Source organism: Poeciliopsis prolifica, unplaced genomic scaffold (genome assembly GCF_027474105.1).
Source record: "Poeciliopsis prolifica strain line A6 unplaced genomic scaffold, Auburn_PproV2 SCAFFOLD004, whole genome shotgun sequence".
NCBI lineage: Eukaryota > Metazoa > Chordata > Actinopteri > Cyprinodontiformes > Poeciliidae > Poeciliopsis > Poeciliopsis prolifica.
Genome location: NW_026562379.1, coordinates 5,041,655 through 5,056,898, shown reverse-complemented (window position 1 = coordinate 5,056,898; position 15,244 = coordinate 5,041,655). Strand labels below are relative to the sequence as shown.

At 38.3% G+C, this 15,244-nt stretch overlaps 1 protein-coding gene across 1 annotated transcript in view; it reads left to right on the top strand.

The window, feature by feature from the left end:
* Positions 1 to 15,244, top strand: part of rasa2 (RAS p21 protein activator 2) — a 29,696-nt gene that overhangs the window by 10,093 nt on the left and 4,359 nt on the right. Inside the window, exons 5-21 of the mRNA XM_055028346.1 lie at positions 2,163 to 2,239; positions 5,490 to 5,573; positions 7,153 to 7,225; positions 7,338 to 7,414; positions 7,866 to 7,967; positions 10,743 to 10,896; positions 11,103 to 11,251; positions 11,557 to 11,671; positions 12,290 to 12,364; positions 12,464 to 12,587; positions 12,859 to 12,965; positions 13,068 to 13,151; positions 13,246 to 13,323; positions 13,409 to 13,482; positions 13,638 to 13,744; positions 14,185 to 14,267; positions 14,662 to 14,870. Coding sequence (XP_054884321.1) covers positions 2,163 to 2,239; positions 5,490 to 5,573; positions 7,153 to 7,225; positions 7,338 to 7,414; positions 7,866 to 7,967; positions 10,743 to 10,896; positions 11,103 to 11,251; positions 11,557 to 11,671; positions 12,290 to 12,364; positions 12,464 to 12,587; positions 12,859 to 12,965; positions 13,068 to 13,151; positions 13,246 to 13,323; positions 13,409 to 13,482; positions 13,638 to 13,744; positions 14,185 to 14,267; positions 14,662 to 14,870 — 1,772 coding nt within the window. The remainder of the gene's footprint in view (positions 1 to 2,162; positions 2,240 to 5,489; positions 5,574 to 7,152; positions 7,226 to 7,337; positions 7,415 to 7,865; positions 7,968 to 10,742; positions 10,897 to 11,102; positions 11,252 to 11,556; positions 11,672 to 12,289; positions 12,365 to 12,463; positions 12,588 to 12,858; positions 12,966 to 13,067; positions 13,152 to 13,245; positions 13,324 to 13,408; positions 13,483 to 13,637; positions 13,745 to 14,184; positions 14,268 to 14,661; positions 14,871 to 15,244) is intronic.

The following is a 15,244-nucleotide window of genomic DNA, read 5'->3' as shown; positions in this document are numbered from 1 at the left end:
TCTGGACAATAACATCTGATATTATGACTCCATTGGAATAAAATCAAGAAAAACATCAGCAGAGGAAGCTGTGACAAAATACTTTCATCAAATGCATAAGACTTTTTCTGTCTTATGACAGAAAAAGTCTTATTTGAGACCAAATGGTTATTTATTTATTTTTTTCTTTTGCAACATTAAAAAGGTATGGAAGCACATGCAAGTTGTTGGCAGCAATGTTAATATCAAAGTTATTGGCTGACATTGGATGCACCGATATTCCAGGACGGGGGATATTGGTGCATCCCTAGTTCTGGTTTTACAGCGCAGCTTTGTTTTAAGCAGATAAAGGACTTGATGTATAACTATACATCGAGCTCATGAGATGGGCTGATGGGAATTCTTGTCTTCACAGGGAAGAAATTAGATTTTGGAAATATTTGGGAAGAAATTAAGAGTCCCAAAATTTGTGTATTTTTCCTAATAGAGTAAATGTTTTGCGAATCATACACACTAGATTGCTCAAACCTGACAGAGATAAATCTTTTAGGTTTTGAGCTGGAGATGACGAATCCAGTCATTAAAAAATGTGAAATAGCCTTTTGGTTTTACAGCAGCTTTAACTGAAGTGTCATTATCAGCCAGTTGTAAGGCAGTCAGGATTCTTTCACAATGTTTATGAATCATTAATATCTTGTCTTCCTATGTCAACATTTTTTAGTTTTGCCAAGTCCCCAGAATCTTGCTTGACGAACATAATAAGCTAACAGAACAGCAGAGCTCAATAAATACTCCCTTTCTTCAAAATAAGAGCCTTTGAGGGGTTTGATCTCAAAGCATCCCCCTTCCTACCTCGGGTACTTTACAAAACTCCTTCAAATAAAATAAGGTTCAGAGCAGCTGGATCCCACTTTTGACAGGATGTATTATAATGTTTTAATTGATCAATATTTTGTTGCAACTATTTTATTAAGTTATAAACTTATCATCAGTGTGCAAAACTTTTGTCCAGTTATCCCAATTTATTTCTTGATATAGTCTTTTTTTTCTGGATATAAGATTGGTTTCCTGGTTGAAATAATGCTCTGAAATCCCAGAGCAAAGAACCATTTCTGCACAGATTATACAGCCGCTACAGTTGAACAGGTTTTGTGTCATCTTAAGAAATATACATCTATCTCTAATGCAGAAAAATTAGCTTGCACACCAACAGATCTTACACATTTTGCATTTACACTGGCCTCTTTGAAGCTCTTATTTGGGTTAAAAAAAAAAAAAGTACCCGGCAAGCAGTACTTCTGGTAACTTCTGTAGCACTTGAGCATCCGATAACTTCGCTCTGTGAAAATGCATGCTAACCAAACCTGTAGTTTTATGGTGTGTTGGAAGTAAAATTATGCCCATAGTACTAATCCTCTGCTGTTTTTACTGTAGCTACTGTGTTGACTCTAGCTGCCATTAGCCCACGCTAATCTATTCTGGGGATGTACTGCAATACTGATTCACTCACAAGTAGACACTTTCCACAGCAAAGTTACATCAGTGAGAAATGGAGGTGTTGATGCATTGCTGTTCTGGTTTTGGTTTCTAGCCAGACCAGAGCAGCTTTGCATGTAGCCTGTAAACCTGCTGGTCAGAAAAAAAGGAAAAACTCTAATCTTCTCAAACAATATAAATTTCATAGTCATATTCAGGACTTGAAATGAAATAATTTAGCGACGCTTTCAGCTTATTTGACCTTTTTTTGTAGAGCAGTTATCTTGGCTTAAAGGCCTATCTTGCATCTGAAAGTAGTACTTGCCTTGTCAGCCAAGTGCTGAATTGCAGAGACAAGAGTCCAAGTGTGTGGGCGTCTTGTTTAGCTCTTTCTATCTCTCTGACACTTCCGAAGGCGAGACCTGCAGCCTTCACCACATCCGACCCTGTATAGATCTTTTTGAGTGATGGCACATCTATTATGGTTTTCGTTGCACATATTACCCCAATTTCTCAAACGTAAAAAACAATTTGCCAACGGGCAACACAGAGCAGTTTAACATATTGGTGTGATTCAGTGTAAACAAAGTGTATAGCATATGTGGATGTCTTGCTGTGACCTTGTTTTTATTGTGTTTCCATGTCAACCTAAGATTTTATGCATAAATATTAAGTCTGATTGAATAAAACTCGCATTTCTTCAACAGGGTAAAGTTCACCTGGAGATGCGACTGAATGAAGTGATCACAGATCACGGCTCCACTGGTCAACACTTACTTGTCAAGTGAGTCCCAACTTTTCCTCGACGCTACTAATGGTATTCAGATGAAAGAAAGAAAAAAAGCACGCTTTTGTTTCATGAGCTGTTAAATTTTGCAAGTTATTCAAGCCAATGTTGAATTTTAAATGTTTCCTTTAGCACTGAATGAATTTGTGCCATTAGCTGAGAATCGCAGCACAGCAGCAAATTTGTCTGCTCGCATTAGTAAGTTTTACAAGAACTGATTTTTAGTCAAAAGCAAAATGTGGAATGTATCTTTTAAAAGGTTTCAAAAAAGACTAATATAAAAAAGTGCAAAATTTTGGAAACCACAGGAAATCCAATTTCTCGGGTGGTTTTTATTAATCAAGGTCTCAGAACCTAAGTAGGTTATCTGCGCTCTAGTTTAAAATTCAGTATTAAAAAAACCTTGAGACTCGTGCTGCTTTTTCAGGCTTGAAGTAGTTTTCAAAGTCTTTAATTTGAAGTGATCAGCACCACCAAAGTAGGAAAAGATCATAAAAGTCATTTGTATTGCATGAAGTTTCTCAGACTCAGACCTGTGTGTCTGCTTTTGCAAAATTTCAAACTAATAATGAAATGCTGCTAAAATGTAAGTAATTTGTATTGTAAAAAGTATTTAAACCCCTTGACCTTTTTATATATTGCCATTCCACAAGCTTCAGTGGCTTATTTTGGGATTTTATATAATTAACATTTAATACTGAAAGCTGTAAAGAAAATTATGCACAAGTTTCACCTATTTTTTTAGTTATTTATTTAAACATTTATTTCAAGCTGCATTTGTATTCAGACCCTCTGTGTTATCACTTGGTGGAACCACTTGTGACTGTATTTAAAGCTTGAAATCATTGGGGGTATGTCTTAAGATTTGCGCATCTTAAGGCTGAAATAGTTGCCTATTCTTTTTTCCAAAATGGTGCACGTCAAGTCTGGTCTTAGTCTTTTATTTAACTCTTGACTTGGACTGGGCATTCTAACATACAAATATGCTTTCATACTAGCCATTTTATGTCCACTAAGGTAGATTTTATGTGTTTGAAGAAAGCATTCCCACAGAATGAAGCTACCACCACCATGTATTGTTGTTGTGGATAGAGTTTTGTAGGTAATACTCCAGGTTAGTTTTCCATCACACATAGTATTTGGTATGTAGACCAACAAGTTGGTTTTTTCGTCCCACCTATAAGTCTACCTTATTCCATATGCCCCTTTTTCGTTTTGCAGTATCCCTCCACCAGTGGCAGTCCACTGAAGCTCTGACTTTCTGTGCTTTCTTCCATAAAGGCTAAATTTGTGAACTGCACTGCAGTTTTTCTGACCTGACCCTGATTTAAGCTTCTCTTAAGTGTTCGTACCGAGCTGTCTACTCTTTATTGGGTTTCATGATACTGTTTGTTCAGCAATGTTCTCAACTAAAATACACATCTCAGGCCTTTACAGATCAGAAGGATTTATACTTAGATAAAAATCACAAGAACACCATTCACTAGTTGCGTGACATTCAATGAAAGTTGGTTGCACAAGATCTTATTTAGAGTGGTTAAGGGGAGGAATACAAATGCACAACACATTTTTCAGACTGGAAAAATAATTTTATAGACCATTTCATTTTCTCACTTTCATTGACATAAAATCCCAATAGATTTTATGTCAAGAAAATCTTTTATTGTTTACATGAAACATGGAGATGTTTCAAGTTTTCCAAGATCTTTTAACTTACTAGAAGGTACAAAATAAAAATACAAAGACCTTTTCTCTTGTGCACTGCTGTGGCCTAATGTAGTCAAATTATTTGTCAAGAAAACTATAACATGCGCACTCTCTGTGCCACATGCAAATTGCAGTTGTCTGTTTTTATAGGTCAGAGGCTTGTAAGAAAAGCGCTTGTAAAAAAAAAAAAAAAAACATTTGACCTGATAAGAGTATATCATTTACCATGCTTGGTTTTTGGTGGCTTGTCTCATATTTGATGTGTGTCAGCACCAGTTCCATTTTGCATCAGTTTTACATCGCAGAGATCAGCTTATTTCCAGGCACGTAACATGATGGGAGGATAGCAAAAAGAGGAAAGAAAACGCCTCACTGATGGGTTAGGTCAAGCACGTCAAGAACTCATATAGATGTGCAGATGTCACGGATGTTTGCTGTTTACGTATGTTGCACCCCCACTCCCCCATTCATACTTAAGAGCTCTGTAATGAGGAGGAAGTGATGGCATCTGAACAGGAAGTCTGTGCTTTTCACACTGCAACCACTGTGGCTTTTTTTTTCTTCTTTTTTCTGCCGTCATTCACCGTGTCACTCAGATTGTTTGCTTAAACTGTCACACAGCTCACTGTCAGCTCTCGCCATTGACGCATACGCTCTGAGCAAAGCGCGCTCCTGGTGTCCTACATCCGCTTAATCAGACAAGATGCCGATATAGAGATCTGAGCAGATCAGGTGCACACCTCCAGCCTTCCTGTTCCGCCGCAAGGTGATCGGTTACGACACGCAAGGGGGGCTGAAGGGAATATCGTCATGACACCCTGGAAGATCACAAACATCCTGACATTCAGCTGCTTTACCCGTCCCTCTGGCCTCACTTAGGGATGGGCTAAATTCATTCTTACTCTCTGGTGGCCCCTGCTTAGCAGCCACATCCTGTTTAGGGTGCCGACACTGTCTGTTTGTTGTCACTTGAAACACTTGTGAAAAAAAGCAATGGTCCCTGTGTGACTGCAGCCGAACATGAGGGCAAAGCACTCCTTGTAATTGAAGGCTGCCCAAAAAAAAAAAAACCATATTTAGGTTTACTGATGTTCGGATCTATTTTGTACCACGTGTATTAATACTGTACACTGATGAGGCGTCCAAAATGCGTCAGCTTTATGTGTGAATGACGAATATTTTGACGTAATGTGGTTAACTTTTTTTTTTTTTTTGTCATTCATTAGTTCACTACATACATTTATTGTTATGCAGAATTTTTGGGTTTTACTCTTAAGTTAAGAGTTAAATCGGTCGGCGAATAAACAATTTCAGCCTTAAGTGTATAATCTTTATGTTGTATAGCATGTCAGTGCAGTTCTTCTTCTGTTGTTAAAAATCAAGGTCTTCTGAAACAATAGTTTCAATAAACAAATGTTTATTGAAACTATTGTTTCTAAACTAATGTTTCAATAAACATTGTGCATGAAGCAGAGTGTCCTAAAGATGTCTTGCTCACAAATACATGTTTGTCTCTCCATTTGTTTTTAAACTGCTGCAGAATAATTGAGTGCAAAGAACTGCCTTTGATCAGTGGCCAGAACTGTGACCCATACGCCACCGTGTCTCTTGTTGGACCTGCCAGGTAACTCTGCTAATGCCACACACAAATAAGGCAACTAAGCTGTTCCCACCACATTTAGACAGTATTTACATTTCTTAAAGCAGCAACTTTTTTTAATTTAAGATGGGGTGGACATTATCTAATGCAAAGTAAAGCCTATGATTTATTAGCTTTGAACAAATCTACTTATTTAATGTTTTATTTTTTGTGTTTTTGCATAGTTTTATATTTTGCAGTGTCTTAGCTGCCAATCATTGTTTTTGCCAAATAATTAGATTGACCTCTTAAAAATTGGATATTGTTGTCCCAAATAAACATGGCTGCAAGATATGCATCAATTTAAAGACAGTTTTGTGTATACCACAACACCGGACAAAGTTAGCTAGCTGTGCTTAACCTATGTCTCTGCGGTAAATACCGGTTGTCCTCATTGTTTTGGCAAATACTTTACTATTACACCACATAAGATCTGCTGAACTGATTCTTATTTTCCCCAGCAGTTGAGTTCCTGGTTTAAAGATTACGGTTTTAACAGTTCACATAAAGTTATAGGGGTTTGTAGATACCTTGTCTTTTGGGATCATGTAGCAAGAAGACACCAATGTCTGATGACGGATATATTTTCGGCACTAATTTCAAACTGAAAAAAAAAAATCACAAATACAGTTACAGGAATACTGGAAACATTGGTAAGGTTCTAGTGGCACAGTCTGTGCAGCAAGTAAAGAATAGTTTATTTTTATGTTTATCTAAGTCACTGTAAGGTTTAACAATCTAGCAACTAAAAATACAGCCAGTTTGAGCATTGAGATCAATCGGATGATGCCCGACTCTGCAAATTTATGTATTGTATGTACAGTGTGAAAATGCACAAACTTTAAATGAAATATCAAGCTAAATCTTGTGTCTTAGAGTAAAGGTTATGTATATTTGCAAAGGTGACCGTTTTGCACAAGTCCAAAACATTTTAGTCATAGACTAAATTGTGGCCAGACGTCAGAGCAAACATCCAAAGCTTAGAGATATTTTTGTTATGAAAATGTCACAAACTAAATGGTGACAACTGTTTCTTTCAGTCAATGTGAACTCAGCTTCATGTAAAATATATGGCAATATTGAGCTAAACTGGACAATCCCTCGTCTTACATACTTACATTACATTACTTACATTGTGTCAATATAAAATGAAGCCTATGAAGCTCCATTTTGCGACATTTTCAATACATTTTAGCTTTACATACAAGCACTATGGTTTCTACTTTGGTTTCTATACTGCATGTCTTTAAACTCCTGCGTGTCATTAAGAGTTTAATTTCTTTGGTGTGGAGTGCTTTTAAATCTTGATATCTCCAGTTTCTGTTCTAAGGTTTAGCATCATACAATAAAAACAGATGTGCCTGTCCGTTTCTGACATGGAGACATGATACCTTGAACACATTCTTTGCGTCAAATATTTCTCACCAAACTTTGACACTCTACGACAAATTTATGCACTTCTGCCTGAAGAGCAATTTCACTTAGATTTTCATATTGTTTTCAAAATGTAAACGTTCCTTAACCACTTGTGTGAAATGTATTTATTTCCATCTTATGTTCTTAGATCAGACCAAAAGAAAACAAAAGTAAAGAAGAAAACCAGCAACCCATATTTTGAGGAAACCTTTTTCTTTGAGGTGAATTATACATGATTGATTTTATTCAGTCGTTCTTATGATAGATTTATAACATATATAACTATATTTTTTAATAAATATACTGATAAAACCTCTACATATTTATCCTCAGGTGACACGGTCCAGCAGCTACTCTAGAAAATCCCAGTTCCCTGTGGAGGAGGAGGACATTGAAAAGCTTGAGATCAGGTGAGTTTTATTTCACGTGCCCCATGCGTCTGCTCTGTTTCCCCTTGCTTCTCGAGACCTTTGGATCAAAAATGTTAACTTAGCTGCGATGTGTTTTGACTGCTGATAGAGAGCCTTGTCTTCTGTTAAGAAAGGTGGGGCCTCCATCACAATGGAGTCGTAGCTCACTGGTAAGAGTAGGCAGGTTAAAGGTAAACACTCATGCATGGTTTTGAGGTTTGAATTTGAGGTGGTGTTATTGCACTGGCATTGTTTTATTTCCTGTGCACACAGGAGGTAAGCGCCACTCAGTAGTGACATGTTCTTTGGAGTCCCTCTTGCTGTACTTGTATCAGGTGGCTTACGTTTGTGTGATGTTGACCACACTTGTGTGTGTTGTGTCAGGCTTGACGAAAAGGAGTTTGACATTCACAGATGAAAAGCGTAATATTTACATAATCTTTCCTTGCAGAGTGGATCTGTGGAACAATGAAAATCTGGCTCAGGATGTGTTTCTCGGAGAAACAAGAGTTCCTGTCAAGATCCTTCAGAGCGACCACATCCACAAAGCCTGGTAAGGACCGGCTGTGGGAAAAAATGCAGGAAGTGTGTTTTTAACAGAGTATCTCCTGATTTGTATCCCCTGGTTTTTAAATTGAACTTAAAAAAAATGTTCTGAAAAAAAAAAAAGTTTTTTCTTGACTCAACATGAATACCTGTTTTTATACATAACAATACAAAATTTATAAAATACCTTTTCACCTGTTTATATTATTGTTCATAAATGTGACTTAGATTTTTTCTTTTATGTGTAACCGCATATTATGAATGAAACAGTGGAGTTTGGCAAGTCGAGCTCATTCAGTGCAGCCTTCAGGTTGTTTTCCTTCCTTTCAGGAAGGGGAAAATGCTCTGTGAGACAGCTTTGCAGTGATTATAATTTATTATGGCACAAAACGAGGGCAAGTAACCATGCGCAGGGGAGGCAGTTCATCTGCAACTTATCACCTGACCAACTTCCCTAACTATGCCCAACTTTCTGAAGTCCAGCTTTTGTTGTTTAGATGGTTGAGGAACCTCCTGCATATGTTCACAGCTCTCTGCAAGACCTGGTGGAGCTTTCTCTGCAAGTCTGACCGTTTCTTCAATTCTGTTTTTGAAGCTGGATGAGTTTGTCACCTGTCCAGAGTTCACAACAAACCCTAATATTGTTGTCTTTTACTTATATTTTCAGCTTGAAACCATGTAAAACTCTTCCCCCGCTTGTTGTTTACATTTGTGCTGCTGACTGCTTGATTTCTGTTTTGAACAGGCATGTTGAAAATGTGATTTGTCACATACATGATGCCACTCAAAGCATCGCAAAAAGAAAACGTATGTTTTGTTACTAAGGAAAAGGACTTGGATGTGTAACTACAATCTGATTACTGGTTCAGAAATAGTAACATGTTAAGATGAGATATTACTGACTGATTACTTATTAGTACTTCATGTTACAGTGTACATGTAATGTCTGCAGCTCGTCCCACCTGAGCTGTGGATTTCTGTTGCTCCTCACTATGGTGCTCTTGGCTGTGTCTCAGATTAGGGTATGACCAATTTGGCTAGAAAGTCAGATTATTTTTTATTTATTGTGTTTTATTATTATATTTTCTCTGCGTGAACAAAGCTCAAAATCCTCCTGTTTAGGCAATTTCAGAAAATTGCATTCTAAACTAGCTTTAGAATATTGCAATAAAGGGGTTGTTCATATTTTCTATTTTTAAAAAGAAAAGTCTTTGTTTCACAATCATGCACTACTACTGCACATAAGTACTGCAAGACTCTGAAGCAAAAAGATGTCAAGAAATAGCTGTACTGAGCTATATAGGAATGTTATTAGTGACTTTGAATCTAGCATTTAGCATAGCATTTTTTTATTGTCATTGAACAGGATTCAACGAAATTTCTATTGCAACTCCCGTGCAAAAAGTCCTTAGTAAAACAGCAGTTTGGTTGAATTGGTACTCAACCAGATTAAAGCGCATGCTGCGCACCAGGCTACTTGCTCTTTTTACACATTAAAACTGCCCTTCAGCGCATAAAGTCCTATTTGATTAAAGTGCTGGAAGTCAGACCCTCCCATTCAAGTTCACTGCCTAAGGTCTATAAAGTTGAGTTGAGCCTTTTTGCTGGTTTACTGGTGTTTTATTAAAAGTCTGTATTACACATCTATCAGGACAGCATGTTCTGCCAAGTTTTCACAGCCGCTACAAGGTGACTAGAAGAACCTCCCCAGATTTCTGTGTTCAGCAGTTTTTCCTTTGTGTGGATGTGGCCCAGCTTTGCGTCGGAGTAGGTGATATGGGATTATGCCAGACAGCAATCTGTTGGTACATGAAGCCTGCAAGTGTAGTGTGTGGGTGGCTCGTTGCATGGTGGCATTACTTCATGTCCTGTGTTACCTCATGGTCTGTTCTGCATTCAAAATTAACATTTTTTTCTGTTAAGTAACATCAAATTAAGTGTCTGTGTTCTGTGATCCACATTGTTTATTAACTTCAGCTAATAATGCTTTTTTTTCTTTTACCACAACATTTGACCACTGAATGGATCAGTGTGCTGCAGCAATTTGGGCAGTTTTTTTTTTTTTCTTTCTTAACCTACTTAAAGCAGAAGCTCTCCTTACAAAAGCCTCACAGCAGTTTTATTAAAAACAGTTGCAGAGTTTATGAATGATCACTAAAACTTTTGTCAATATCTGATGTCGCCTGGCCCTGAAACACTTGACTGGTACAAACATATAAGCATGAGATTATATGAAGCACATGTGTGAAATGGAAAATGTAGTTTATGAATTACCTGTGAAGGATAAAGGTTGGAAGTTGACTCCTAAATTAATTGGGAGGACTTTGGGCTGCTTTAAAGCTTTTGAGATCTTGAGTCATCATTTCTGATTCTTCAAGCATGTGTATCTTAATTAAAACCTTATGTTTTTGTGGACTTTACCATTTTAAATTGGGGTAGTGTGGCATTAGATTACAGTTGATCTGACAGTTGAAAAGCTTGGGATTTGAGATTTTCTTCTCCACTCTAACTGATTAAATAATTTCTTCCTCTCTGAACAGTTTCCTCAGGTTAAAGGAAACATTTTGTTCTTTATGTAGCTTCATGTATATTAATAACATCTTTAGAGGTTGTATTCCTTGCTGAGGTTTCAGTATCTGGAAAATAGTCTCTCTAATCTTTTCTGCTGGTATATAAAGAAACTCAGACTAAACTATACTGGGTTGGGTTTTTTAGTAAAATAGATTTATTTTTCCTGTAGTCGCCTGTAATTTGTCCCCTGTCTTTTGCTGTGCTCTTTCAGGTATCTCCTCCAGCCTAAAGGGACAGGCAGCAAGTCCAAGTCTGATGATTTGGGACAACTGCGTTTGAAGCTCACTTACATTGAAGACACGGTTCTGCCCTCTACCTGCTACACACCTCTCTGCAACTTGCTGCTCAAATCCCCCGATGTGAAGGTAACGCCACAGTTGAGCCAGAACAACTGGTAAATGGTGTATTTGGAAAATAATTGCTGGTCACTTATTGTTTTCCTTCTCTTTCACTTTCATCTCTCTTTTTGACCCTGGCAGCCACCCTTTAAGCCCACTTTCAGTTTTTTTTTTTTTTTTTTTTTTTTTACCTTCTCAGTTTTTTTGTTGATGTGCTTTTTGTTCTCCCTCAGCCCATCTCGGCATCAGCAGCACACATCTTGGGGGACATCTTCAGAGAGCGATACGAGGCCGTTCTGCCCATGGTCCGGCTGCTGCTCTACCACAGCCGTTTTGTGCCTTTCGTCTCTGCTGTGGCGGCTCTGGAGCTGGACAACACTCAGTGAGTATTCACCCCCGCAGAGTGCTCAGTGACACTTCCGATGTTGTTCTTTAGTGCTGATGGGTAGAAGTGTTAAAGATAGTTTCTGTTTTATTTGTGATAACGTAACCACAGACAAATATGAAACGGGAAGTACCACAGAAAATAAAACTGACATTAAAGCTGGAATTTCTGTGTCAGCTTCACTTTTAATTTAATTTACTGGGCGTTGCATAATAATGTGCAAGGTGTCATTATGTCGCATTGGGACATTTTTCTGAGAGAGAAACTGTAGCACTTGTTAATCTAATGATCTTTGTTTACAGGGAGGCTAACACTATATTCCGAGGCAACTCACTGGCAACTCGCTGCATTGACGACATGATGAAGATTGTGGGAAAGAGTTACTTGGCTGTTACATTGAAGCCGGTTATTGATGAGGTATGAATAAGACAGAAACTCACAGAATCAGAGGCTCATTCAGTGATTATAAAGCCACAATGTATTGAGAAAAGAAAAACCTTTTCACAGCTGCCTTTCTGTGTCAAACCTGCCTCTGTACAAATGTCACTAGTGGGTTGAGGTTTCACACGTTGCTACATCCACCCTTAACAAAAATGGGACAAACAATTTGTAGCTTCCATCAAATGATTTCCTCTAGTTTTGTTTGGTGCATTAAGATAAAGCTACCATAAGATGTAGAGACTAAGCTTTTATTTGAGAACTATTTCATCTCCTGCTCACTTACACTTTTCTCCATCACCACAGGGAACAACTGTTCATTCATATAACACATTGACGGTCACTGATCAATAAAATGCCTAATTGTGACAACTTTTTTTATTGAGAATGTTTCCAACAAGTTAAAATGTAGAATATAAAATCATTTAATTTGAGCAGAACAAACTTTTGTTCTACTCAGACAAATTCTGAGTAGAACAGGCAGTAATTGCTTCCTGTTCTACTCAGTGTGTCCTCCAATATGTCCAATTTCGTCTGACTCCTCTATGTTCAGTGACTGGATTGAGTGTTGATCATTTTTCTGTTACCTCTTCATAGATTTGTGACTCCAACAAAACATGTGAGATAGACCCCATTAAGCTAAAGGAAGGTGACAACGTGGAGGTCAACAAGGTAGACAATCCTCACATGTTTTGTTTGTTTTTATGCACAAGATTGAGACTGTGCATTTCCAAAAATAAAGTCCTTTAAATCAATTTATTTCTGTTGTAGGAAAACCTTCAGGTTTATGTCCAGAAGGTTTTCTCCTCCATCACTCAGTCCAGCTCCAATTGTCCTCCTCTGATGTGTGATGTCTTCAGATCGCTCAGACATCTCGCCTGCAAACGCTTCCTAGGTAAGAAAAATCTCTGTATTAAAAGTTCCTCTTTGAAACAAAACAGAAGCTCGCTTTATTTAAATGTTGTGGGTTTCATGAGCAAAATGAAAACCCATTTTTGCCATTATTCTGTAACAGATTTCTAATATTTGGTGTTATTGGTTTTATTTGCCAGTAGGTGGAGCCAAATCATTAAGATCTCATTGACTCTTTGTGTGATGCCTTTACAGTCTGTTCTTTCTCACAGAATGAACTCGGTGATATTAGCAAGTTTCTTTTCTTTTTGTAGGCGACCCACATGTTCAGTACTCTGCTGTGAGCAGCTTCGTGTTCCTGCGCTTTTTCGCTGTGGCTGTTCTCTCCCCGCACTCGTTCCAGCTCCGATCTCATCACCCTGTAAGTGCAAAGCCTCTGCTACCAGCATGCTCTGCTTTGTAATCCACTCTGTTTGTATTTGCTTTGTAAGGAGACCTCATTGTCATGCTTCTGAACTTGCAGGATCCTGAGATCGCCCGCACACTCACTCTCATCTCAAAAACTATTCAGACTCTTGGCAGCTGGGGTAGTTTGTCTAAAAAACTGGTAAAGAAAAGAAGAGTGTAAAGATTTGTGCAATTATTCTACTACAATGTCCAATGTTCGTCTGTAACCAGTTGAAAACTTTTTCTGCCTTCAGTCCAGTTTTAAGGAAAGCTACATGTACGACTTCTACAAGTCATTTCAAGAAGAAAAGTGCATTGAAAAAGTTAAAAAGGTATTTATTATAAACCTGCGCTACAGTCCAGTATATTTCAGTTGTTTTGTTTATATCTACATATTAGCGTTTTACCTGCTTCCAGTTTCTTGACGAAATCTCGTCCAATGTGAGTAAAGAGTCCAGCAGACAGGAGGATGCTGTGGTTCTGAAGGAGGGGTGAGTTGTCTCCATTAGCTCATATGAGATTTGACGAATATCGTCTCCTGCAAATTATTATTATTAATTACTCTTCGATCTAAAGCCTTGCAGTTGGGTAACTTGGGTGCAAAGGACTTTTACTGATTCTTTGTGTTTCTTATTTGTTTTTCAAGGGAAGTGCAGAAACGTACCCAAGGAAAGAAGAACTTCTCTAAGAGAAACTTTAAGAAGAGATGGCTGAGAGTGACCAACAGGGAGCTCTCTTACCACAAACGTAAAGGTGAGACCACCATTCTCATAATCCAACTCAATAAGAGGATAAACCGCTGGAAATTGCATAAGTCAGTTTGTCCCTTAATATGTTTTCTTGGTGAAAAGTAAATGCGTCAACCTTGAGGCTCCTCATGCTGCCTGGCCTTATGACATTCATTAATGGGTTCCTCTTGTGCCTACATTCTTCATTTTCAGAGTGTAGATTAAATGGTGGTGTTAGATGTTTAAAGCTTAGGATATTTTTCAGTCAAACTTAACTCTTTAAACTTCTCTAACAAACCCCTGAGGCCTTCTTAGAACACCTGCATTTATACTGAGATTAATTTGTCCAAAATGCTTGGATATTGTGGGGTATCAAAGTATTGGGGGCTAGTGGAGAGATTGAGAAAGCTCCACCACTGTTATCGTCATTGGTATAAACATGATGGAGTGTTTTCTCGCCGACAGGGAAAGAGGCCCTCTGCACCATCAGCGTCAAAAACATCCAGGCGGTGGAGAAACTCGATGAAAGTGCCTTTAATCGCAAAAATGTAAGTCGGTCAGCCTGGGATATCTCTTCCCACCTTTCATTAGTTTCCTGCTTTGAAATGGAAGTGGTGCTGAGATCACATCCCAGTGTTAAAACAATAAAAACGTTTTCAGCCTCATGAATCTTTTCTGACATTTCCCTTCAGTAGATTTGTTCACCATTAAAGCTCTGAAAAGCCTTCCGAACTTCCACTTTGGAGTGTTTCGAAAACTGTTAACTCTAAATACTTAGTAGCATAAAATTGGCTCTTGCATATAAAATTTTTATGTCTGTAGCTACAAGCGTGAACAAGCAAACTGTTAACATTTAAATCTTCTTAAGGGATTTTGAAAGTGTGCTTGCTGTGTAACACAAGGCCCTCGTCTTAATGCCTAAGGACTGTTTCCTCTTGTTAGATGTTTCAGGTGATCCTCTCAGAGAAGCCTCTGTATGTTCAGGCAGGAAACTGCGTGGAGGCCAGCGAGTGGCTGGAGATCCTGGGCCAGGTCAGCCGCTGCAACGAGGACCGCTTGACCACTTTCCACTCGTCAAATTACACCGCTGGAGCGTGGCAGTGCTGCAAAAACCAGAGCAGCATCGCTCCCGGCTGTAAGCCCTGCACAATGTGAGTGCAGGATGAGATCGCCTGGAAACTACCTAGCTAACGCTGCAGATCACAGTTCACACTCAGTAAAAAGAGTCGGCTGCTGTTCTGAACCCGGGCCGCCAATTTAACCATAGGTGGTTAAATGTGACCACCTATGTAGACGCAGAGTCCCGCTTGAAGTACGCTTTGGAAAAATGCACAGCTATTTGTTTAAGATGGCAAATAAAAACAACAGTAGGCAAATTAAATGAGGTGAAAAGTTAAATTGCATCACAAAAACAAATACACGCCTAAATAAAGACCCTGATGCATTACTGCCAAACCCTTTCTAGTGCTGATGATTGTATTCTTCAGTTCAACTTAAATCAAGTAAACCTATAGATACAAAATGT